General features: G+C 61.1%; 2 protein-coding genes across 9 annotated transcripts in view; both read right to left on the bottom strand.

The window, feature by feature from the left end:
• Positions 1-11,924, bottom strand: part of LOC138817653 (epidermal growth factor receptor substrate 15-like 1) — a 36,621-nt gene extending 24,697 nt beyond the window's left edge. For 6 of the 8 annotated variants that reach the window (XM_070008165.1, XM_070008167.1, XM_070008170.1 and 3 more), the window contains exons 1-7: positions 11,855-11,924; positions 4,992-5,033; positions 4,818-4,907; positions 4,457-4,504; positions 3,964-4,059; positions 3,657-3,719; positions 255-380 (exon numbers count right to left, since the gene is read on the bottom strand). In XM_070008165.1, the coding sequence (XP_069864266.1) occupies positions 255-380; positions 3,657-3,719; positions 3,964-4,059; positions 4,457-4,504; positions 4,818-4,907; positions 4,992-5,033; positions 11,855-11,887 (498 nt within the window). In that variant the 5' untranslated portion in view covers positions 11,888-11,924. The remainder of the gene's footprint in view (positions 1-254; positions 381-3,656; positions 3,720-3,963; positions 4,060-4,456; positions 4,505-4,817; positions 4,908-4,991; positions 5,034-11,854) is intronic. The other 2 variants (XM_070008168.1, XM_070008166.1) reach the window with 2 other exon arrangements.
• Positions 11,925-14,683: 2,759 nt separating this feature from the next.
• LOC138817655 (calreticulin-3-like) lies at positions 14,684-25,183 on the bottom strand. The gene is made up of 9 exons (XM_070008176.1): positions 24,962-25,183; positions 24,778-24,879; positions 21,767-21,970; positions 19,845-19,939; positions 19,227-19,415; positions 17,848-17,949; positions 17,635-17,766; positions 16,439-16,531; positions 14,684-14,900 (listed from the first exon to the last, which is right to left on the bottom strand). The coding sequence occupies exons 1-9, from the start codon at positions 25,053-25,055 to the stop codon at positions 14,757-14,759; spliced, it is 1,155 nt and encodes a 384-aa protein (XP_069864277.1). The 5' UTR covers positions 25,056-25,183; the 3' UTR covers positions 14,684-14,756.
• Positions 25,184-25,215: the final 32 nt, after the last annotated feature.

Genomic DNA, 25,215 nt, shown 5'->3' with positions numbered 1-25,215 from the left:
CGCATGCGCAGGCGCGTGGACGCGCACGCTGCGGTGGAGGGGCCTCCACGAGTGCACGCATGCGCAGGCGTGTGAACGAGCACGCTGCGGTGGAGGGGCCTCCACGAGTGCACGCATGCGCGGGCGCGTGGGACTGGGTTTTGATTTCAAGTTTCCTTTCGTGCTGGTTCTGGGACTCGAACTCAGCCCGGCGCCGCCCCGAGGCTGTGCGCTCCCGCCGAGCCCCGGGCCGCGGCTCACCGCCCGCGCCTCACCCTGCCCAGCACGTCCAGCGGCAGCTTGGAGTTCATGAGCACCGGCTTCACCTTGTCCCCCGACAGCAGGCCGTTGATGGGCAGGAGACTCTCAAAGATGCCGTCGAACTTGGCCTTCTCCTCCACCTGCGGGGGCAGCGAGCAGCGGCCTGAGCGCGGGCGGGCCCGGGGAGCCCCCGCGTCCTCCCGCCCCGCCCGGCCCCCTCCTCGGGCCCGCGCCGGCCTCGCGCACGGCCGCGGGGCTGGGAGACGAGCAAGCTCCCCGCGGGACGGGCGGCGGGCGCCGCACAGAGATGCGTTTTGCAGCCATGAAGACACGGGAGCCGGCAGCGTGCTCACGCCTGCAATCAGCCACTCCGGAAGCCGAGGGCTCAAAGCCTGGGCAGGAAGGCTGTGAGACCATCTCCAGTGAAGCACCGAAAAAGCCAGAAGCAGAACTGTGGCTCCAGTGGCCCGGTGCTGAAAGAACTGTAGAGCCCGGCGCCGGCGCTCGCGCCTGCCATCCCAGCTGCTCAGGAGGCTGAGGTCTGAGGGTCGCGGTTCAAGGCCAGCCCAGGCAGGGAAGGCCGTGCCAGTAAACCGCTCAGAAAGATGGAAGTGGCGCTGTGGCTCAAGTGGTAGAGCGCTCACCTTGAGCTGAAGAGCTGAGGGCCAGCGCCCAGGCCCCGAGTTCAAGAATCAGTATCAGCACAAAAGAAACACTGAGGCTGAGGGGATGGCTGAGTGGAAAATCATTTGACTAACAGGGGTGAGGCCCTGGCTTCCCTCCTCAGCACAGTAAAAATAAAAAATTCAAGGCCGAGCACAAAGGATTACACCCGTAATCCTTGCTATTCAAGATGCAGAGATCAGCAGGACCTTGGTTCAAGGCCAGATCAGTTCAGGAGCATCGGTCTCAACCAATAAAAAGCTAGGGTGATGAGGTGTGTGAACTGTAAATAAGACCATGGCCCAGGCCTACCGCGAAGCCCTATGGAGAGAAAACTGAAGTAAAAACGAGTGGAGGCTGGCTCAGGGGGTAGAGCCTGCCTAGGACGCGGGAGTGTAGGCGCTCGCTTCACAAAAAAATAAGTTCAGGGGCTGGGAAGGTGGCTCAGTGGTAGAGCGCTTGCCTTGCATGCATGAGGCCCTGGGTTTGATTCCTCAGCATCCCATAAGCAAAAAAAAAAAAAAGCCGGAAGTGGCGCTGTGGCTCAAGTGGTAGAGCGCTAGCCTTGAGCAGAAGAGCTGAGGGACAGCACCCAGACCCAGAGTTCAGGCCCCACGACCGGACCCCCCCCCAAAAAAAAGTTCAAGGAAATAAAAAAAAAATGAGAAGGGGCTGGGAAGGTGGCTCAGTGGTAGAGCGCTTGCCTTGCATGCATGAGGCCCTGGGTTTGATTCCTCAGCATCCCATAAGCAAAAAACAAGCCGGAAGTGGCGCTGTGGCTCAAGTGGTAGAGCGCTAGCTTTGAGCTGAAGAGCTGAGGGACAGCGCCCAGGCCCAGAGTTCAGGCCCACAACTGGACCCGCAAAAAAAAAAAAAAAATGAGAAGACAGAGAAGGGGAGGGCTGTGCGCAACAGAGCCCCCCTTGGGTCTGTGGTGCTGGTCCCATCCCCCACTACACCCCCTCCCACTGCATCCTGCCACACCCAGCCCCACCTGCCAGGACCCCAGCACAGTAGGGATAGGGTCCCGGGCAGCCCTTTCCAGGACCACGCAGCGTCTACACTGCCCAGAGAGAAGCCCCTGCACCCCACCCTGCGGACCAGCGCCCTCCCGCCCCACCCCCACCCACCCCAGGGAACAAAGCTGCAACAAAGATGCCCTGAGAGAATGAGGATGGGAAGTGGAGGCAGAAGGATCAAGTTCGAGGCCAGCCTGGGTTGCATAGCTAGATTTTGTTTCCCCAAAACAGACACAAACAGAAAAACAACAAGAAGATGGGTGCGGAGCCCTGGGGGCGGGGTTCGTGTGCACGCCATCACAGGGGGCCACATGAGCCTGGCCGGGGCAGCTCAGGAGGTGGCTGGGAAAGGGGGGGGTGCCCGGGCGAGGGGGGACCCTGTGCCCGCTCCCTCACCTCCTCCAGAAGCAGAGCAAGGTCGGGATGGGCCTGCCTCACCGAAGAGGCTGGGACTGCAGGCGTACTCACCCACAGGACCCTTCCTCTTGTCTTTGCAAATAGTGGGCGTGTGCTGAGAATCGCTGGCCGCAAAGCAGCGAGCAACGAGAGCAACAGAAGCTGGAAGGTGTGCATGCATGCGCACAGACACGTGCACACGCACGTGCACACACAAACATGCACACTCAGGCTCAGGCTCTCCCAATTTCCATTCTGAACAACCAGCAAGAGCAGGGGGTGGGGGTGGGGGTGGGGGGCAGTGGGGCGCGAGCTGGCGGAGGCCGGGTCTGCCGCAGCAGACCTGCTCTCGAAAATAAAAGCTCGCACCCCACACCCCGTACCCCTCTCTGGGGCTGGGGCTGGGGGACACACGGCCCCGTGCTAACAAGGACCCCAGCCCCCCATGGCAATTAAAAAAATAGTAACAATGGCCATGGGTGGTGGCGCTGTGGAGGCTGATGCAGGAGGATCATGGCTCAGATCAGCCAGGGCAGCCGGCACCAGCAGCTCACGCCTGTCATCCCAGCTACTCAGGAGGCTGAGGTCTGAGGATCACAGTTCAAAGCCAGCCCGGGCAGGGAAGACCGTGAGACTCTTATCTCCAATGACCCAGTAGGAAACCAGAAATGGCGCTGTGGCTCCAGCGGTGGAGCGCTCGCCTTGAGCTGAAGAGCGCAGGGACAGCACCCAGGCCCAGAGTTCAAGCCCCACAACTGACAACAACAAGAGAAAAAGACCAGCCGGGGCAAAGCATAAAAAAGAATTAAAAAAACCCCAGATGGCTTCACCCCAGGATGGGCAGGCGTGCGTGGGAGCCACGCGGAAGCGTCAGGGCACTGCCAGACCCTGTGTGGGAAGCGAGCGCGCGCGCGGGCCCGGGGCCTAGCAGAGAGAGCCTAAGCCAGGCGGCCCCACAACACAAAGGGAGCCACAGACGCAGGAACCCAACTGCGGCCCAGGGGCAGCTGGGGATGGCACACCTACTGCAGAGGTCACAGGACCAGATGGGACAGGACAGGGCTGAACCAGACGGGACAGGACTAGAAAGACAGGACCGGAGAAGACAGGACAGGACAGGACCAGACAGGACAGGACAGGACCAGACAGACAGGACCGGAGAAGACAGGACAGGATCAGATAGGACAGGACCAGACAGGACAGGGCAGGGCAGGGCAGGGCAGGGCAGGGCAGGGCAGGGCAGGCTTGGAAAGACCGGACAGGACCAGACAGACAGCACCAGACAGGCTAGACGGGACTGGACGCCCCGGGGCCAGCGAGGTTCCGGGTGGGACTCACCCTCACGGCCCAGTGGGTGTCGGCGGGCGGCGGCGTGGCCATCAGCGGGCTGCTGGTGTCCTGCTGGGGAGGAGAGGCCGCTGTGGTCAGGGGTGAGGGGCCTGCGGCGCTGACTGGGGGGCTGTGGCGAGGGGCTGAAGCTGCGCCTCTGCCAGGCTGCGGGATGGACGCACGCACAGATGTCGTGCCACAGGGGTGCGCGGGGCCCGGGAAGGTTCTGGAAGGGATAGGCCAGTGGGGCGCACAGAGGCCAGTGGGCGAGCTGGCCGGCCGGCCGCACGTGCTGGGGTGCGGGGAGGACACTCACAAACTTGGGGGGCGGCATGGTGAGACTCAGGTTGCTCAGGGCGACTTCGTGGCCGCTCTGCGCGCAGGCCACCAGCCTGAGGGCCACGTAGAAGCCCTGCAAGCCAAAGGGCGGCGTCACCACGGGCCGGCCGGGGACCGCAGGTGTGTGGGGTCCATTCCAACCCCCAGGACGGCGGCTCACACGAGGTGACCCCCCCCCGGGCACCCGCGCCCCACGACGAGGGATGGGGCACCCGCGGGCCACGGCTTTCCATGCAGTACGGGGGGGTAGGGGGGAGAGGGGGGTCTGGCGAGGGCGGGGCTGCGCCGCACGGGCCGGCCGGGCTGGCTTCTACAAGATGGGTTGGGGAGGAGGCGTGACTCAAGGGGTCCACAGTGAACCCCCGACTGTTAGACCGCTGCCTTGGCAGGAGGTACAGGGGTGGTGGCCCTGGGGGCGGCCGGGGTCCCCGCACCAGCCCGAGCCTGCGCGCGCGCGCGTCAATAAATACCTGTTTGTCCAAGAACCCTTTACCTTCTGGGTCGGCCAGGTCCCATATCTGCGGAGACACGGAGGTGCTGTGACCCCGCCACCCGCCACGCCTCCGCCGGGGGGGGGGAGTGGGGGGCACCGCGCCCCACAGGCACACAGGCCGTGGCCGAGGAGTCGGGGTGGGGCAGCAGCGCCCTCCCAGCCCTCCAGCCTCCCGTTCCCCGTGCGGGGATTACAGGAGGGCACCACGCACCTGGGTAACCAGCCCCAGGGAGAGCATGGGGGCCGCCAAGGAGGAGAAATCACGGCATGCTCACTCTCACACACTCCCCGAGTGCACGCACACACACACACGCACGCACACGTGCACCCCGCCATACCTTCCCAAGGGTGATGTCGGAGAGCCCCGACTTCTTGAGGAAAAGCGCGGCCTCGCTGGCCCCCACTCTCCCGGTGTAGGCTGGGTCCACCTGGAGGGGGCAAGGTGCGCTGAGCGGCGGGGGGTGCGGGTGGCGTGGCCGGGCTGCTGGGGGCAGGGTGGGGACGGTGCTTACCTGCTTGTAGTAGGACTCGTAGAGCGGATTCCCACCGGGAATCTGTGAATGAAAGCACCGCAGGGTCAGGGCGCGCTCCACAAGCCTGCCTCAGCATGCGTGACCTACACACACACACACACACACACACACACACACACACACACACACACACACACACACACACACACACACACACACACACACACACACACACACACACACACACCAGGCCCTGAGTTCAATCTCCAGGACACATGGACACACACACACACACACACACACACACGGGTGGCGAGGTGATGATGGTGGTGCACTCTGGCACTCTGGCTCACATCTGTCACCCCAGCTACTCAGGAGGCTGAGAGCTGAGCATCACAGTTCAAAGCCAGCCCGGGCAGGAAAGTCCCCTAGACTCTTTTTTTTTTGTTTTTGGGTCCGGTCGTGGGGCCTGAACTCTGGGCCTGGGCGCTGTCCCTCAGTTCTTCAGCTCAAGGCTAGCGCTCTACCACTTGAGCCACAGCGCCACTTCCGGCTTTTTTCTTTTTGCTTATGTGGTGCTGAGGAATCGAACCCAGAGCCTCATGCATGCAAGGCAAGCGCTCTGCCACTGAGCCACCTTCCCAGCCCTCCCCTATACTCTTATCTCCAATAAACCACCAGAAAACCAGAAGTGGCGCTGTGGCTCAGTGGTAGAGCACTTGCCTCGCATGCATGCGGCCCTGGGTTTGATTCCTTAACATCACATACACAGAAAAATCTGGAAGTGGCGCCACGGCTCAAGTGGTAGATTGCTAGCCTTGGGCAAAAAAAAAACAAAAAACTTCAGGAACAGCGTCCAGGCCCTGAGTTCAAGTCCCAGGACTGACAAAAAAACCCCCAAAGAGGCAAGGTCAGCAGAGCCACGACCCCACCTGGGTGCTCAGTCTGGAGGAAGCCAGGGGGGGGGGGGGAGCGGGGGGGGAGGGGAGGGGAGCGGGGGGGAGGGGAGTGGGGGGGCAGGGCGGGGGGACGGGACACAGGGGCCCTGTGGACAGCCCTGACAGCCTTGCAGGCTGGGGGGCGGAAGCCTGGGTGGCAGGATGACTGTGTCGGCCACCTCCCGGCAGGCACACTCTGACAACACACCGCTCCCCGGCCAGACGTGAGCAGAGACCTGGGCACAGACGGGCCTGAGGCGGCGGTCCCCAAGCCAGAAAGAGTCCTCGCGGGGCTGCCAGCCGCCTTCCGTGGCTGAGCCCAAGCAAGCCCTCACCCACAGGGGGCCAGCATTCGCCAGGCTGTGCCAAGCCGCCACCAAGCAGCTGGTAGTGGCTTCGGAACTGTGCCTGAAGGAGCCGTGTAAGACCCGCGCCTCCCGGGCGTGTGCCTTTTCCCTTTTTCAAGACAGGAGCCTGCTGCGAGGCGGCCTGAAATCCAGATGCAGCCGGGGCTGCAGTGACAAAATACGCCAGGAGAGGACGCTGGCGGCTCACCCTGCCATCCTAGTTACTAGGGGGGCTGAGATCTGAGGATGGCGGTCAAAGCCGGCCTGGGCAGGAAAGTCTGTGACACTCTTATCTCCAATGAACCAGCAAAAACTGGAAGTGGAGCTGTGCTCCAATGGCAGGGCATCAGCTCTGAGCACAGAAGCTCGGGGACGGCGCCAGGCCCTGAGTTCAAGCCCCAGCAGCAGTGTGTGAGTGTGTACACACGCAGGTGCACACACACGCACCATGCTGAGGGTGTGCTTGGCAAGGCCCGGGCTGGGTAGCTGCCTGGGGTCAAGTTCGCTGCAGCGAGGAGCTTTGCCAGGCGGCTCACGCTTTTGCTTGGGTTTCTGGGCTGGCCCCCACTCCACGGGGCGCCAACTCCTCGAGCATCAGCAGACACGAATGGGATTCCTTCTGATACAGACCTGGCACCGCCGCGGCGCGTGCTGCACGTGTGTGGGAGCCTGGCCAGGCCGCCACGTGCCCGCCACCATCAGGGCCCTGGCTCCACCCCAGGACCCCAAAACCAGTAACAGTGCAGATGAAGAGCACCCCGGGGGGTTGTGCGTGGTGCAGAAGATGGCGGGGGTGTGAGGAAGCAGGACGCGGGGTGGGAAGCGGCTCTGGGGCACGGGCAGGGGCAGGGAGGAGACCCCACGGGGGCCTGGGCCAGAGGGGCAGCGGCCTTGGCTGTGAGTGGACGCGTCCGCTGCCCGCCAGTGCCCAGGCCCGAGGCCGGCGGCCCTGTGGAGACTCAGCCCCCAGTACCGCTGTGCACCCCTGCAGCTGTCCTGGCCCCCCAAAAGCCAGTGCAAGCGTCCCCCTCACATACATCCTTCCTGAAGGCCTGCCCGTCCTCTTCATCACCGCACACAAGCCAGGAGCCGGTGCTGCTCGTGGAAACCCCGCCACCGATTCACACTGCTCCCAGAGCCCCACACAGCACCGATCCACACTCCCCCCACCCCTCCACCCCCCACCGATGCACGCCTCTCCCCAGCGAACACAGGAAGCACGGCCCAGCCCTGAGGACCATGCTTGGGCGGGAGGAAAAACAGATGACCCCCCAAATGACCAGTGCCTGATAGTGCCGGCCTATAATCCCAGCCCTTGGAAGGCTGGGGCAGGAGGTTTGGAGGTCCAGGCCGGCCGGGGTCCCACAGAGAGGCTGGCAAACACGAAGCGCCGTGCACACACAAGGCTGGGGTGGGGCTCTGGTGGGGGCCGAGCGTGAGAGCAACCAGTACCAGAATTAAAAATCAAAATAATGAGCCGGTGTCAGAGGCACACGCCTGTCATCCCAGCTACTCGGGAGGCTGAGATCTGAGGATCACGGTTCAAAGCCAGCCCGGGCAGGAAAGGCTGTGACACTCTTATCTCCAAGGAACCACCAGAAACCTGGAGTGGCGCTGTGCCTCAAGTGCTACGATGCTCGCCTTGAGCTGAAGAGCTGAGGCACAGCGCCCAGGCCCGGAGTTCACGCCCCACAACTGACAGAAAAAAAGAAAAAATATTTTTTTAAGCCAGAAGGAGAGGCATGGCTCAAGTGGTAGAGCACCAGGTATGAGTGAAAAAGCCCAGTGAGTGCAAGCCCCACGAGCAACACACACACACGCACACACACGCACACGCACGTACACACACACACATGGGGGTGGGGATTGGGCAGATGGGGTGCAGGCCCCATTGCTCAAGAGGTGGCTGGTCAGCGGTGGCGGGCGGCGATCCTGAGCTGGTCCAGTCCCTGGACGGCGGCTTCCATTAGCATTCTGGCCCCCTTCTTCATCCCTGCCCCCCTCTTCATCCCTGCCGACCTCTGTCTCTGTGCAGGGCTGCAGCGCTCCCCCAAACCCAAAGAAGCCCCTGACAATAGTGGCCCTGCCCCCCATGGTGGCGGAACCCTGCCCCAGGAAGCCAGAGGGGCGGAGGCGCTTGGGGTTCAGGAGGCTCCAGAGAAGGGGTGCAGAGGAGACAGCCGGGGCAGGGGGAGGGGTGGAGAGTTCCAGGCCAGTCTGGACTGCAAGCCAGATTCTGTCTCAAAACCACAAGAGGAACTGAGTGGACACTGTGTGGAAAGGATGGGGGGGGGGAGCTGGGAGAGCAAGGGATGGGGTGACACCGCCCACAAAATAACGCACTCATCAGCTGACTCGTGAACCTGCACCCCCCCCCATCACCCTTGCAACAACACGAAACAGTACTTCACAGGGCGGCGGCGGCGGCGCCCAAGGGAGGTCAGGGGTGGGGGCCGCGTGCACTTCTGGGAGAGGTGAAGACGCAGAGAGGAAGAGGAGCAGGAGATGCTGATGGGGATGCTCCCGGCCGGCAGGAGCTCAGCGCCCTCCCACGAGGCCGCATCTTCCCAGAGGACTGAGGAAGGAGGAGAGCGGAGTGGAGAGCATGCCTGTAACCCCAGCCCTGAGGAGAGAGGACCAGCCTCGGCTTCCACGCGTCCTCTGCTGTGTCTGCCCCGAGGGAGCACGGCGGCCACGCGCCCGGCTCCTGCGGTCAACTGCCTCAGACCTGGCCTCCAGGGCAGAGGCAGAGACGTGGCGCCTGACAGAGGCAGATGAGGAGGATTGCCAGTGGAGGCCGGCCGGGCAGCAAGGTCACAGGGTCGCCCGTCCCAACCGACAGGCCGGGTGTGGCTGGGACCCCGGCTAGGCCTCAGCTTTCTGGGAGGGCTGTGGTCTGAGCCCGAAAGCTAGTCCCTAGCTGAGAAAGAAAGCAAAAAGGGGGTGTGGCTGGGGACTGCCCCCATCCCCCCAAAAAGCGCAGAGACATGCGGACACAATTATCCAAAGGAAGGAAACTTGGCCTCGCCTTCCGCCGTTAGGCCAGAGGGCCAGGACAGGAGAAGCTTCCAAAACAGGGGCTGACTCCTCTCTGGCACTCCCTGGGCCGGACACTGAGGCCGGAGCACGCTCCCTGCGGGTCCGGGGCTCCGGGGTTCACAGCTCCTGCAGCGCCCGGGGCAGGGACACAGATGGCGGCGTGGGGCGCTGCCAGGCCTCTGGGAAGGCACAGGAGGGCAGCGGCCATCCAGCTGGGGCTGAGGAAGAGAAGCGCAGCACGCGTGGCTGCCGGGTGCCACAGGCACCCACGAAGGAGAAAGCAGGAACACGAGGCCCTGAGTTCGAGCCCCAGCACTGACACAGAGCAAAAGGAAACCAAGTCTGTTGCGAAGGCTCGAAGCAGGAGCCAGGGCCCCGACTCCCAGTCACCTCCCAGCAACACATCTCCCTGGACCTCAAACCACCGCACGACAGCGCGAGAGCCCTGCTCCCCCAGGCAGAGTGCGGGTACAGGACGCACCCACAAACACCAGCTGCAGCCACTGACAGGGGCCAAATTAGCACTGGTGTCAAAATCAGACAGGAAGCAGAAGCTGGGGACTCACACACCTATAATCCCCGACACTCAGGGGGCTGAGATCTGAGGATCGAGGTTCAAAGCCAGCCCAGGCAGGAAAGTCTGAGACTCTTGTCTTCAATGAACCACCAAAAAGCCAGAAGTGGAGTTGTGGTTCAAGTGACAGAGCACCAACCTTGAGTGAAAAAGACAAGCAAGGGCAGAGGCCCTGAGTGCACGCCCCAGTACCTCACAAAAACTAGCAAGTTTGAAGAAGAGCCCCTCAAATGAAGGAAACTCTGAGCTGGGTGCCAGCGGCCCAACCTGGAATCCCAGCTGCTCAAGAGGCTGAGATTTGAGGACTAAAGTTGAAAGCCAGCCCAGTCAGGAACAGCTGTGAGACTTACCTCTTGATTAACTACAAAACAAAAAAAAAGCCGGCACCCCTGGCTCAAGCCTGGCATCCCAGCCACTCAGGAGGCTGAGATCTGAGGATCGAGGTTCAAAGCCAGCCCGGGCAGGAAAGTCCATGCGCCTCTTATCTCCAATGAACCACCAGAAAACCCAGAGTTCAAGCCCCACAGCCAACAACAACAACAAAAAGCCAAAGGTATAGTCATGGATCAAGTAGCGGAGTGCCACAGAGTTGAGTGAAAAAGCTCAGGGACAGCGCCTAGGCCTGCAGTTCACGTCTCAGGCCCGGCACGTGTGTGTATGTGTGTTATTTGAGAGGCGGAACCAGGAGGTCAAGAGTTCAACACCAGTCTGGGCAAAATAGCAAGACTCAAGTAACCTCCAGTACCTGTAGGACACTTCCCATTTTACTGAGCACTAAGGTGTAGGTTAGAAGCAGCTGTTAATTAATAGCCACCGGCTCTTCAGCCTTATTAATTAAGTAACAGCCTTGTAAACTGGCCAGTTCTTGCAAGACTTCACAAGCATGGGCTTCCTCCTCGGGTGACAGGTAGTCAACCAGCCTGTCAACACCCGCCAGGTTGGCTCTTAGTACCAGCCCCGATCTAACACCTAGAGGCCGAATGACCAGACGCTGGGCCTACATGCCGTGTTTAACCTTCATGTCACCCCACAGCCCTGACACCCCAAAGAGGAGCGAGCGCTCCATCCACGGGTGCTCAGGAGAAGGAATGGCTGCAGGCGGGAAGGGAGGCTGGGGTCCGAGGACCGCGGTTCAAAGCCTGGGTGGTCGGTGAGATTCTTATCTCCAGTTAACCAGCAAAAAGCCACCGTGGGCCTGTGGCTCAGAGGCGGTAGGGCGCCCGTCTGGTGCAAAAATACATACATAAAAGTGCTGAGCTGAGCCCAGACCTTGAGCTCAAACCCCGGGACGGGCACACGGACACCAAACCAACAAACACCCTGACCACCACCCGGGTCTGAGTCATGGCGCTGGGGGGGGGGGGGGCAGAGCGCTCGGGCGCGACGCGGCGGCTCGGGGTCGCGGGACACGGACCCAGTCACCTCCGGGACGGCGGCGACCTTGTCCGTCCGTCCGTGCGGGTGACGGGGCTGCGCTCCCGGCGCCGGTCTCCCCGGCAGGGACGGAGGGACCAATGAATGAAAACCTGCCCCGGATCGCACAGCGGCCCGCTCCCGGCTGCGATCGCCGTCCCCGCCGTCCCCGTCCCCGTCACCATCGCCCGCGCCGTCATCCTCCTCCTCCTCCTCATCTTTGGCCCGCGGACCCGAGGCCCGGCGCCGGGACGGCCCCTCCCGCGGCTCCGCTCCGGTGCGGGACCCCCGCGGGAGACAAAGACCGCAGGCGGCGCCGGGGCCCGCGGCCCCCGCCCCTCGCCCCGCGGGGCCCGGGCGCGGCGGCCTCCGGGCGGAGCCCCCCGAGCGCCGCGGCCCCGGCGGGGTCGCCGCCCGCGGAAGCCGCCGGGCCCGGAGGCCGCGGGCCGCGCCGGCCTGTCACCTTCAGGGCCGCGCCGCGGGGCCGTCCGCGCCGCCCCCCGCCGCCGCCGCCCGGCCCGGCCTCCCCGCGCCCCGGCGAGCTCACGCCGCCGCCCCGCGCCGCCGCCCGCCGGCGCGCCCCGCCCGTACCTGCTGGGAGAGGGGGATGAGCGGCGCCGCCATCTTCCCGCCGACTCGGGCTCCCAGCGCCCGGGGAACGGGGAGGAGTGGGCGGGGCCCCGCCGCGCGTGCGCACTGGGACGGGGACGGTGCGCGCGCAGCCCCTCCCAGGCGGGGGCGGAGCCCGGGCCGAGGGGCGCGTGCGCGGACGCACCTGGGGGCGGGGCCGGGGCGGGGCCTCGCGCCTGCAGCCGCGGGGCGGCGGGGCGGCGGGGCGGCGGGGCGGCGGGGCGGCGGGGCGGCGGGGCGGCGGGGCGGCGGGGCGGCGGGGCGGCGGGGCGGCGGGGCGGCGGGGCGGCGGGGCGGCGGGGCGGCGGGGCGGCGGGGCGGCGGGGCGGCGGGGCGGCGGGGCGGCGGGGCGGCGGGGCGGCGGGGCGGCGGGGCGGCGGGGCGGCGGGGCACGAGCTGCGGGCGTCCCAGGGAGTCCGGCGGCGACCTGGCCGCGGGTCCCGAGTTCTCGCCTCGGTCCCCAAGTTCGGACTCTGGAGGTGTGGACCGTGAGTGCGGCCCGCAGCTCTGGCAGCGCGGCCTGGGGAGCGGAGTCCGCAGGCCTCCGGGGCAGACTGGGAGCGCGAGGCGGCTGGAAGCCGGCGACACCGCAGATCCTCCACGAGGCGGGCGGAGCGGGGCGCGGCGGCTCACCGGGGCGGGGGGCCAGCCGGGCAGCCACACCCAGGGCACGCTCTCGTGTCCAGTTGAAACGCGGGAGGCCAGACGTGGGGGCGAGGCTCGGGCGGTAGAGCGCCCGCCGAGGAACAACTACTCAGGTTCCTACCACGGTCTCAGACCAAAACAAAACAAAAGCCCTGGGTCCGAGCCTCAGCTAAAAATCCACCAGGGGAAGATGTTCACTGCAGGCCCGAGACACGAGGCACAGCTCTCTGAGCTGGAGCGCCGGCGCCAGGCCCGGGCCGCCGGTGGAGAGCCGGGCTTGGGATGGGAGCCAGCGCCAGGACGTTCTCTCTACACCACCTTCGTGCCAAAATCTCCGTCCCTGCCCGCGCCGCCTCGGGGTCACCTTTATAACAGCAGCTGAACGATTGATTCCCACTTCCAGAACAGCAAGCATTTCAAAGGAAAGGGTCTGGGGGCGGGGCCTAGAGGCGGGGCCACCTGAAGGGGCGTGGCCCAAGGTTGGGGGCGTGTCCGTGCGCAGGGCGTGGCTCGTGGTCCACCTGTAGAGGCATGGCCCAACAATGGGGGCGTGGCCCACCCGTAGAGGCGTGGCCCAACCATGGGGGCGTGGCCCACCCGTAGAGGCGTGGCCCACCCGTAGAGGCGTGGCTCAGCGGTGGTAGGACACTCGCCCAGCATGTGAGGCCCTGGGTTTCACCTCCAACACAACAAACTAACTAAAGGAATGACACCCTGTTTAAAAGTTGCCTGGCTGCTGGGCGCCGGTGGCTCAGGCCTGCAGCCCCAGCTACTCAGGAGGCTGAGCTCTGAGGACCAGGGTTCCAAGCCAGCCCGACATTCCTGGCAGGAAAGTCCAATTAGCCACCAAAAAGCTGGAAAGTGGTAAAGTGCCAGCTTTGGACACAAAGGCTCAGGGACAGTACCCTGGCCCCGAGTTCAATCCCCAACACTGGAACACGCACCCCTGCACGTGCGCGCGCACACACAGAGTTGCATGGCTATGAGTTGATTTACAAGTAGAAGAAATAAAACATTCTTTTTTCATGCATTTTACTTTTATTTTATAAAAACATGTGAGGAGTTAAGATTACAGCTTACACCTGTAATCCTAGCTACTCAGAGGCTGAAATCATGCAGCCAATTGCAGTTCCAGGCCTGCCCGGGCAAAAGTGGATGAGATTCAGATCTCAATCAATTAGAAGCTGAATATCTAAGTAGGGAACTTAAAAAAAAAAAAGGAAATAAAAATCTTTCAGACCAGGTGAGAAATTCCTTCCTCAAACCTTGTCATGACGTCAGCCCCTGGGAGCTCTGCTGTCTGAGTTGGAGAAATAAAAGTAAAATATAGCTGGGGTGGTGGCTCACCCCTGTCATCCTAGCTACTCAGCTAGCTACAAAGGAGGCTGAGGTGTGAGGATCACAGTTCAAAGCCAGCCTGGGCAGGAAAGTCTGTGAGCCTCTTATCTCCAGTAAACCACCAGAAAATGAAGTGTCACTGTGGCTCAAGTGGTAGAGTGCTCGCCTTGAGCTGAAGAGCTGAGGGACAGTGCCCAGGCCCAGAGGTCAAGCCCCACGACCAACAAAATAAATAACATAAAGAGTAATAAATAATGCCAGGCACCAGTGGCTCATGCATCTCATCCTAGCAACTCAAGGGGCTGAGATCTGAGGACGGTGGTTCAAAGCCAGCTGGGGCAGATAAATCCAGGCAGAGAATCTTACCTCCAATTAACCAGCAAGTGGTAGTGCACTAGTCTTGAAAAGCCAAACAAGAGCACAAGGCCTTGAGTTCAAGGCCCAGTTCAGGCACAAAAACAAACAGGGTGTGTAGGAAGAAGTCTATCTTTGTCAGTTTGTGGAAATGGTAAATAGGAATGGTCCCATCCTGGCTAGCCAAGACAAAAAGCAAGACCTACTGGAGGCATACTGGAAACAAAACTGGTGGCATAGCTCAAGCGGTAGAGCACCTGCACAGCAAACGCAGGGTCCCCGTTCAAACCAGTATTGCCAATAGCGGAACGCCGTGTTTCTGCCAGGCCCCCGGCCTGCGGCTTCGGGCGGGGCTCAGGCCCGCGTGAGGGCGTCGCGGTGGGCGGCCCCGGCGGCTGGCACCCTACCCAGAAGCATGGCGGCATTTTTTGCAAAGAAAACCGGACAAATGACTACATAGAGATGAGCTTTTAAAAGTGGGTGGAGGCCAAAGCGGGGCCTCGCCGCCGACCCCCGCGGGCTGCGGCTAGAGGCCCTCCCGCCTGTGGAACTGGCTGAAGTGGCCGTCCCGCCCCAGGAACTTGCCCGACAGCATCTCCTGCTCGTCCTCCTCCCGCGCCTGCTTCAGCTCCTCCTTGGTCTGGATGGTGTCCATCTCTCTCTCTGGACCCTGGAGGAAGAAACCAAGGCAGGTGTATTCCCACAGGGGATCGAGGGAGTATCCAGAGTCAGTCTGGGGGCTGGGAGGGCATGCATGCAGCCCTGGGTTCGAGTCCTCAGCACCACATAAGCAAAAAAAAAAAAAAAAAGCCTGTGGTTCAAGTGGTAGAGCGCTAGCCTTGAGCAAAAAGCAGCTCAGGGGCAGTGCCTCAGGACTGGCCAAAAAAAAAAAACAAACTGCCTCTACCTTCCAGAAGCTTCCATACTAACCTGAGGTAAACTGAATATGTGGCCCTAAAGATTAGAAGACCCTAATCCATAGGCTGGAAGTCTGGACATGCCGCCCTCTGTGGGGAAAAGTCCTGGCAAGCTGGGCGCCGGTGGCCCTAGCTCTTCAGGAGGCTGAGATCTGAGGATCACAGTCTGAGGCCAGCCCAGGCAGAAAAGCCCCTGCGAGACTTCTCTCCAAGTAATCACTCAAAACCACACTGTTATCATTATTCTACTTTACTATTAACTATTATTGTTAATCTATTATTAATATTGTTAACAAATGAGAACTGTGTAAGGCAGGAAAAAGCCCAGCATGGGGAAGGCTGGGTGGGAGGGTGACCCAGCTTCTCCCATGATAACCTACTCATCTCTCCTGAAATAATAAGGGGACTACAGTCCAAAAGTGCCCAGAACGGCTTCACTCAGGAGCGCCCACGCCAAATGCACGGAGGCGGGCACGTGCCCTCTGTAAGTGTTGCTGCGTGCCCTAAAATAGGAAGGACTCTGAAGGAGGAAATGCTCGCGCTTCCTGCTGAGGTTAAATCAGTGACCCCCAGAGGCCAGTGAGCAACAGGCTGAACTCCATCCAGCAAGAGGCTCCTGAGAGGCGCGGGGACCTGCCAGAGGCCAGCCTCGCCGGGCGCCAGTGGCCACGCCTGAACTCTCAGCTACAGGAGGCTGACATCTGAGGGTCACAGTTCAAAGTCAACCTGGGCAGGAGAGTCTGCGAGATCATTTTTTGTTTTTTGGTCGGACATGGGTCTTGAACTCTGGGCCTGGGCGCTGTCCCTCAGCTCTTCAGCTCAAGGCTAGCGCTCTACCACTTGAGCCACAGCGCCACTTCCGCCTTTTTTTCTGCTTATGTGGTGCTGAGGAATCGAACCCAGGGCCTCAAGCATGCAAGGCAAGCGCTCTACCACTGAGCCTCCTTCCCAGCCCCCATGAGATTCTTATCCCCAACAAACCACCAGAAAATTGGAGATGTCACTGTGGCTGGAAGAGGCAGAGCACTAACCTTTGAGCCAAAGAGCTCAGGGACAGAGCCCAGGCCCTGAGTTCTAGGCCCAGGACCAACAAAAAGGAAAAATAAATGAGGCGGGACCTGGCCGGAGGGACTGGGGGCGTGGCCTCCAGGGACTCCACCTCTCTCTCCCTCTGCTTGGCCACATTCCCCCATGACAGGGCCCAGAGGTGGAAGCCTCCATGGGGCGACCTGTTCCCCTGTTCTTATGGGGGGCCGGTGTGAAGGCCGGGTGGGGGGCGACGTGGGCCTACCTTGGTCTCACCCCAGGTGGCCTTGCCGAACTTCACTGCATAGTCTTCATCATCGGTGATCAGGAAGTTATCAAAGATGGTTCCGGATCTCACCTGCAGGGAAGGGCGGGCACTCGGTGCCGCGCTCCGTGCAGGGCGCTGGCATGGCCTCGCTGCACACAGCGGAGGCTGCCATCCTGTCATTCTCGCCTCTGGGGCTGGGGTGGTGGTTGACTGTGTTTAGCTCGGGGTGGGGCCAGCGGTCAGCTCTCCATGGACGGCAGTGGGACTGAAACCCCTGGTTAGGCCCCAGCACCGAGTCAAACACGGGAGGAGATAACGCCAGTGCCACCAGGTGCCAGTGCGCACACCTGTAATCCCAGCTGAGCTGTAAGGATCATAATTTGGAACCAGGCCAGAAAGTCCCCAATTAAACAGCAAAGAGCCACAGGGGGAGCTCTGGCTCTGGTGGTAAAGCGCCAGCTTTGAGCAAAATACCTCACAGACAACACCCAGGTCCTAAGTTTAAGTCCAGAATCAAGACCAACGCCAACAAAAAAAGCAGTTATGCTGGGTGCCGGTGGCTCACGCTTGTCATCCCAGCTACTCAAGAGATCTAAGGATCACGGTTCAAAGCCAGGCTGGGCAGGAAAGTCCATGATACCCTTATCTCCCATTAACCACCAGAAAACCAGAAGTGGTGCTGTGGCTCAAGTGGTAGAATGCCAGCATTGAGCTGAAGAGCTGCGGGACAGCGCCAGGCCCAGAGTTCAAGCCCCACAATTGATGGGGGGGGGGGGAAGGTAAAAAAGACCCTATCTCAAACAACAGGTCGAGTGCGGTGCACACCTATCATCTCAGCCAAATGAGGCAGAGGTAGGAGGATCCTGGTCCCAGACCCATCCCAGGCAAGAGTGTGAGGCTGATCTGAAAACCAAGGAAAGCAAAAAGGGCTGGAGGGGGACCTGGCCCAATGGTAGAGCACCTGCCTTGCAAGAGCAAGGCCCTGAGTTCAAATCCCAGTACTGCCAGGAGAGGGAGGGAGAGAGAGGGAGGGAGGGGGAGAGAGAGAGAGAGAGAGAGAGAGAGAGAGAGAGAAGAGGAAAGCAACATGGCGACGGGGGGGGAGGGGGGAGGCGGGGGGGGGAGGCGGGGGGGGGAGGGGGGGGAGGCGGGGGGGGGAGGCGGAGGCTGCGCAGTGCGCAGTGCCTGGTCACCTGCCAAAGCTCCAGGCCAATGGCGCCGATATTCTCGAACTCCAAGAGGTCCTGCTGCAGCAGGTAGCTGGCCGACTGCATCTTCTCGTGGAGCCACACATCCCGATCGATGCCTTCGGCCCTCAGGCTGTCCTGCAGCGGGGGCCGCGGGGTGAGGGGCCGGGGCCAGCGAGGGCGCCCCAATCCCAGGGAAAGGGAGGGGGAGGGGCACACCTGGTACGGAGGCTTCTGCAGCATGGCCGCCTGCCAGTCCCCGTCCAACTCGCTGTTCCAGTCGCTCGGCGCGCTGGCGTCCAGGAAGTGCTGCTCCCAGTCCTGCCACCAACGGGGAGGCCAGGGCCAGGGGCCCAGCGGAGGAGGACATGGGGGCAGAGCTGGGGGCCACCCCCCCCGGGCAGGACAGCTAGGACCTACTACCACACGGCTGAGGAGGGGGAGGACGCAACATGCCATCCAGTTACACACACACTCACACACACACACACACACACAGCAGCACACTGCATGGTGGGGTCCCCTAAAAAGTCACGGGTGGCCAGGCACCGGTGGCTCCCGCCTGACACCCCAGCGACTCAGGAGGCTGAGATCTGAGGAGCGTGGTTCAAAGCCAGCCTGGGCAGGAAAGTGCCTGTGAAACGTTTTTTTTTTTTGGTTGGTCATGGGTCTTGAACTCTGGGCCTGGGCGCTGTCCCTCAGCTCTTCAGCTCAAGGCGAGCGCTCTACTGCTTGGCGCCACTTCTGGTTTTCTGGTGGTTCATTGGAGATAGAGTCCCATGGACGTTCCTGGCTGGGCTGGCTTTGAACCGTGATCCTGGGATCTCAGCCTCCTGAGTAGCTGGGATGACAGGCGGGAGCCACCGCCCGGACCTGTGAAACTCCTAAGGATCCACTAAAAAAGCCAGAGGAGAGCTGCGGCTCAAGTGGTAGAGCACCAGTCTTGAGCAAAAAGATCTCAGAGACAACGCCCAGGCCTTGAGTTCATGTCCCAGGACCAGCACACAAGTATGTGTGTGTGTGCCTATGTATATGTGCTTGTGCACACACAATCACATATAGGTACAGCATGTGTTGACGTGTGCGCATGCGTGTGTATAAATGGGGGGGGCTCCATGGTAGAGTTTCTGCTCAGAAGGACAAAACCCTCGAGTTCAAACTCCAACACTGCCAAAGGCCAATGGTTACAAAAACAACTCTCTCCAAGGTAGACATCTGGGAGCGGTGTGCGCGGCCTGAGACCCGGGGCTGTGCACGGCCTGAGACCCGGGGCTGTGCGCGGCCTGAGACCCGGGGCTGTGCACGGCCTGAGACCCGGGGCTGTGCACGGCCTGAGACCCGGGGCTGCGCGGCCTGAGACCCGGGGCTGCGCGGCCTGAGACCCGGGGCTGCGCGGCCTGAGACCCGGGGCTGTGCACGGCCTGAGACCCGGGGCTGTGCACGGCCTGAGACCCGGGGCTGCGCGGCCTGAGACCCGGGGCTGTGCGCGGCCTGAGACCCGGGGCTGTGCACGGCCTGAGACCCGGGGCTGCGCGGCCTGAGACCCGGGGCGGGGCGGCTGTGCGCGGGGTGTGGCCTCGAGCGTGGGGTCCGCCTACCTGCGCTGTGGCTCTGCGTGCCCGGGCCGGACCCCTGGCCTGGGCCTCGGCCTTCTCCACGTTCCTCAGGGAGGTCAGCTGCCAGTCGTACTCGACGCTGCCGGACTCGATGGCCTGGCCGTCGATCCTCACCTCGTAGGTGAGGTCGGGCCGCAGGACCAGCGTGTAGAGGTGCGTGAAGGCGTCCACCTGAGGGCGTGACAGACGCCGTCTCAGGGCGGCTCCACGGGCAGCCAGCGCCAGCGGGGCCGTCTTTAGTCCCAGCTCCTCAGAAGGCTGAGAGCTGAGGGTCGCACTTTCAAGGTCAGCCTGGGCAGGGGCTGCTAAATGTGCTACTAAAAAGGTGGTGCTGGGCTCCGGTGGCAGGGTTAAGTGGAGACAGCACCTCAGCCCTGAGTTCAAGCCTCAGGACGGGCACACAAAAACAGCTCTCCAGCTAGGGATGGGGACTCATGCCTGTAATCCCGGCTTCTCAGGAGGCTGAGGATCATGATTGAAGCCAGCGGGGGCAGACACACCTGAGTCTATCCCTCCAATCAGGCAGTGAGCAGCCGGGGAGGAAGGGAGGGAGGGAGGGAACGTACACCCACAGGCTGGTTTGCTAGAGGGTTTTCTTACCTTACACCGGATGTGTTTCTTGTTGGAGTGATACTGGTTCTTGAAATATAAAATGACGTGAACCGTCTTGATATCAAATCCACAAATGTCGGGTCCTGCAGGAGACACCAGGGCGCTCAGAGCCCCCACAATGAAGGAGCCACGCCGGCTTCAGCGCCCCACCCATCACCCAGGGAGCCGGCTGCCAAGGGAAGCTGGCGCAGGAAGGTCTGCAGGCTGAGGCCGGCCCGGCAGCACAGGAGAACTCAGAGAAACGGAAGCGGCCGGGCGCGGCGGCTCCAGCCTGCCATCCTCACTACTCAGAAGGCTGAGATCTGAGGATCACGGTTCAAAGCCAGCTGGGGCAGGAAAGTCCACGAGACCCTGATCTCCAATAAACCACCAGAAAACAGGAAGTGGCGCTGTGGCCCAAGGGATAGAGCGCTCACCTTGAGGAAAACAACCACCACCACCAACAACACAGGAAAGAGCAGAGCGTGTCTCCGCTGAATCTACCTCTGCGGACTCCGCCTCTGACCCGGGGCGGGAGTTCGAGGCCGGGCTGCGGTGCTTCAAACCCCGGCCTCAGCGCACGGCTCGCGGCTTCCTCCCCTTTCAAACTGGCTGCCAGCCAGGAGGCAGGGCTCACACCATGCCACGAGTGAGACCTGAGGATCATGGTTCAAGGCCAGCCCAGGCAGGAAAGTCCATGAGACTCTGATCTCCAATGAACCACCAGAAAAACCAAGTGGTGCTGTGGCTCAAGCGGTAGAGCGCCCGCCTTGAGCTGAAGAGCTCAGGGACAGCTCCCAGCCCAGAGTTCAAAGCACATGCGCGCGCGCACGCACGCACGCACGCGCACACACACACACACACACACACACAAAGAAATACGTAGCATCCTATCTAAGCAAGTGTATTATATAATTAATATTAGATATCTACTGCCACAGAAATAACAACAATGCTGTGTTGGGCGTCAGCTTATAAGTGAATGTCACTGTCCGTGCAGCAGTGCAGTGGCCCGGGGGTGGGGCTCCAGGCCCCCAGTTCAAAGCTCAGTGCAGGCCGATTCCCAGGGGGATACATACAGCTAAACGTGGAAGGAAGAACATGGGGAAGAGTCCTGCGGACCACCCGCACGCGGACAGCGAAGGCCTTTAATGCACAATTCCTCACATCTGAGTTATCTGTGAGCGCGCGCGCGGCCATCCTAGGACTTGACCGCAGGCCCTGGGCGCCATTCTTGAGCTTTTTCACTCATTGCTGGTACTCTTACCACTTGAGCCACAGTTCTACTTATGGCATTTTGGTGGCTCATTGGAGACTTTCCTGCCCTGGCTGGCTTCAAACTGCGAGCCTCCGATCTCAGCCTCCCGAGTAGCCAAGTGTGGAGCCCTGGCAATCGGAAACTTCCTGAGCATCGTGTGGATGTTCACTCACTGTCCAGGCGGGGCCCTGCCGCAGTGGTAGGAGTGTGGGCCCTGTCCAGGCGGGGCCCTGCCACAGTGGTAGGAGTGTGGGCTGGAATGCCTGAGGCTTGACTTCCAGTCCCACAGCCAAGGCAGAACACACAAAGCTGTCAGAAGCAGGCACAGTGGCCCGAGCCAGCAACCCCAGCTTCTCAGGAGGCAGAGGTTGGAGTATTGTGGTTTGAGGCCAGCTTAGACAAGAAAAAAGTTTGCAAGATGCCATCTCCACCAATGGCAGGGTGAGGTGACCTCCCCCCCGCCCCCAATGCCGGCTTACACTGCTGCGCTCGATGGCCCGGGCCTGCCACCCCGGAGACTCGGGGAAGCAGAAATGGGGGACTGCAGCCCAAGCATAAAGGGAGACCTCCTCCCAAGGGAGGGGCCTCCTCTGAGTTGTGCTATGGCCCCAAATGAAAACAGGCAACAAAGATTCGTGGGGGGCAGCCGGGGGGGTGGAGGCCGGGCGCTCACCGAACATGACGTAGTAGGGGGACCTGGCGTTGAGGCTCCTCTGGTCCAGGTCGGCGGGGAAGATCTTCACGTAGCCCCCGCCGCAGTCCATCTTCTGCTCGTGCTTCACCGTGTACTGCACCACCAGCGTCTTGCCCTTGCTGCTGAACGGCTTGAAGCGGGCGGAGATGGCGTAGAAGCGGCCATTCTGCGTGGTCTGCAGCCCTTCCGAGGGAGAGTGCGCGTGACTGAGTGCAAGGGGTGTTGCGCTGGGTTCCCAGAGGACCCCCGATCTGCCCCCAATCTAGTGCTGTGCTCGAGGCCGGTGCCCCTGCCGCAGGGCGGGGCTCCCACGGTGGACCCACAGCCCCTGCAATGGTTGGTTTTTGCCAGTCCCGGGGCTCGAACTCGGCCTGGGCGCTGTCCCTGAGCTTCTTTGTGCTCAAGGCTGGTGCTCTCCCACCTGAGCCACAGTCCTACTCCTTGGTTTCTGGTGGTTCATTGGAAATCAGTCTCATGGACTTTTCTGCCCCGGCTGGCTTTGAACCACGATCCTCAGATCTCGGCCTCCTGAGTAGCTAGGATGACAGGCGTGAGCCACGGTGCCCAGCCTGGGTTGTTGTTTTCTGAGAGGGACCTACTTAGGCTAGGCTTCCTACACCATGCCAGTTCTCAGTGAGAAGAGGTTCTGAGAACTTTCCTGCCCAGACCAGCGCTGAAGTGCGATCCTCCTCCTCTCAGCCTCGGAGTAGCTTAGGTTTACAGGAGTGAGCTACCAGCGTCGGCTTTCTTTGTGCCAGAGATGACACCCAAGAACTTAAGTGTGCTGAGCACGGACTTTATCTAGGCCACAGTCCCAGCCCATCACTCATATGTATTTAACATAGCCATACTGCTGCCTGGCGCCAGTGGCTCACATCTGTTATTCTAGCTACTCAGGAGGCTGAGATCTGAGGATCATGGTTCAAAGCCGGCCGGGGCAGGAAAGTTGCCATGAGACCCCTATCTCCAATGAACAACACAAAAACTGGAAATGGTGCTGTGGCTCAAGTGTTAAAGCACCAGCTTTGAGCACAAGGATAGCACCCAGGCCCTGAGTTCAAGCCCCACAACCAAAGATGATAATAATAATAATAAATATATGTATGTGTAACTATATTCCTAATGTTAACACCTTAAACCTTCTATATTATCAAAGTAACGCATATTAATATACTAATGTATAATTATGTACTTATGGTTAAGATACTAAGTTACATTGTACTTTTAACTATAAGTACATATATGATCATGCTAAAACATTAGATTAACATAATACAACTATATTAACATTAAATACATACTTATACACCCTATATATGCTCTACCACTTAATCCCCATCCTTTTCTCTGCTTGGGTTTTACAGATAAGGCCTATGGACCGGCCTCAGACTGCAATCCTCCCATGCTCATCTCTTCAGTGGCTGGAGTTACAGATGTGGACCACAGCACCTGTCTGGTTTTCTGGGGGGGCAGTTGTGGGGCCTGAACTCTGGGCCTGGGTGCTGTCCCTCAGCTCTTCAGCTCAAGGCTGGCACTGTACCACTTGAGCCACAGTACCACTTCCAGGTTTCTGGTGATTTATTGGAATTAAGTCTCACGGATGTTCCTGCCTGGGCTGGCTTTGATCCTCGATCCTCAGATCTCAGCCTCCTGAGTAGCTGGGATGGCGGTGTGAGCCATGGATGCCTGGCTTGGGATTTGCTGTTGGTGCTGGAGACAGAACCCAGCTGTTGTGGATGCCAGCAAGGCTCTCCCACTGTGCCTCACCCTAATCCTCAAAGCTCCTGAGTTATTATGCTAGTGTAGGATCTGAACTTAGGGTCTTATACTCTTGCTTGGCTTTTTTGCTCAAGGCTGGCACTCTACCACTCGACATGCACCTCCACTTGAGACTTTTTGGTGGTTAGAGGTAAAAAGTATCATGGACTTTCTTGCCCAGGCTGGCTTTAAACCTTGATGCTCAGCCTCCTAAGTAGCTGGGATTACAGGTATGAGTCTCGACGCCCTTCTTGTGCTAGAATTTGTGAAAGCTGGCATCGGAGTCATTCCTACACCTACCTACGCCATCATGTATGAACCGGGCATTTTGACGTCATTTGAACTCAGAACCCTGGACTTGCTCAGTGGGTGCCCTTCACCTGAGCCACTCTCCCTGGAACCTTGGCATTTGGCATTTATGTCTCCAGGGTCTGGCACCCTCTTGTACTGCTTGCCCCGTCCGTCCTTTCCTGGGCCTTGACCTTGGCCCAGTCCAGCACAGGGCCCCCGAGGATCTGGGGTTCCAGCTCCAGTCCCGCTCTCCGGGGGAAGGCAATGCTGAAGTCCCCTCATGTCTTCCATGCCCCACCCCCGGAGGCAAAAGAAGAATCTGCACCGATGTGGACACAGTGCCAAGCTTCCCTGGCCTCAGTGCTGAAGAAATGAATGAACTGGGCAGGAGTGTTGGTTTTATTCATGTGACTTGAGGGTATTTTTGGTGCTGGTCTTCAGGCTTGAACTCAGGGCCTGGGCACCGTCCCTTGGCTGATGCTATACCAACTCCATTACTGCCTGGTTTTGGTGGGCTCATTATAGCTAAGAGTCTCACAGCCTTTCCCGCCTGGGGTTGGCTTCGAACTGTGATCCTCAGATCTCAGTCTCCTGAGTAGCTGGGATGCCAGGTGTGGGCGGCGCCGGTGCCCGGGTGCAGGAGGGGCCAGGCTGTCCTTGAACTCATGAGCCTCCTCTGCCGGCCTGTGAGCAGGCTGGATCGAGTTTGATTTTTTTTTTCCCCCCCACCAACTATTTGGGTCAAGAAATAGCTTACAAAGCAGTGCTGGCTCCGCCCAAAGCCAGGAGCGCGGGCCTGGGGTGCCGGGGCGTCCCTTTCGACGTGGAGCCCGCGGTCGGCAAAGCTCGACGGCGGCCCGAGCTGGGCTGCCACGGGGCGCGGGCGCCTTCGCGTGCGCACGCGCGTGGTGCACGCGCGCGTCTCCGCCCCCCCCACCAACCTTTGTCCTTCTCCTTATGACCATAAAACTTCCCCGACGAGACCGTGAAGTGCCCGAAGTTGGAGTCGTTGGTGGACTGCACCCAGCGGTTCCTCCAGCGCTCTGCGGGCGGAAACGACACGCGTCACCGCGGGGAGCCGCCGCGGCGGGGCCCCCGCGGCCGCGGCCCCGCGCCGCCCGTCACCTCCGTCCAGGAACTCCTCCCGGAAGTAGACGGTGGCCAGCACCACCCGCAGCGCGCACACGGCGCAGAGCGCGGCCACGCGAGCCGGAACCATGGCCGCGCGCGTCGCTCCTCCCCCGCGGCCGCCGGCGCTTCCCGCGGTCTGAGCCCCGCGCCGCGCCCAGCCTGGCCGGCCTCAAACTACAACTCCCGTCACGCCTCGCGATTGTGACCTGAGGCCACCGTGCATCCCGAGCGCGGTGTACGCCGGGAAC

The sequence above is a fragment of the Dipodomys merriami genome, unplaced genomic scaffold, assembly GCF_024711535.1.
Source record: "Dipodomys merriami isolate MVZ:Mamm:240054 unplaced genomic scaffold, mDipMer1.0.p SCAF_70, whole genome shotgun sequence".
NCBI lineage: Eukaryota > Metazoa > Chordata > Mammalia > Rodentia > Heteromyidae > Dipodomys > Dipodomys merriami.
Note: the sequence above shows the minus strand (reverse complement) of the source record. Positions and strands in the feature narration are given on the sequence as shown.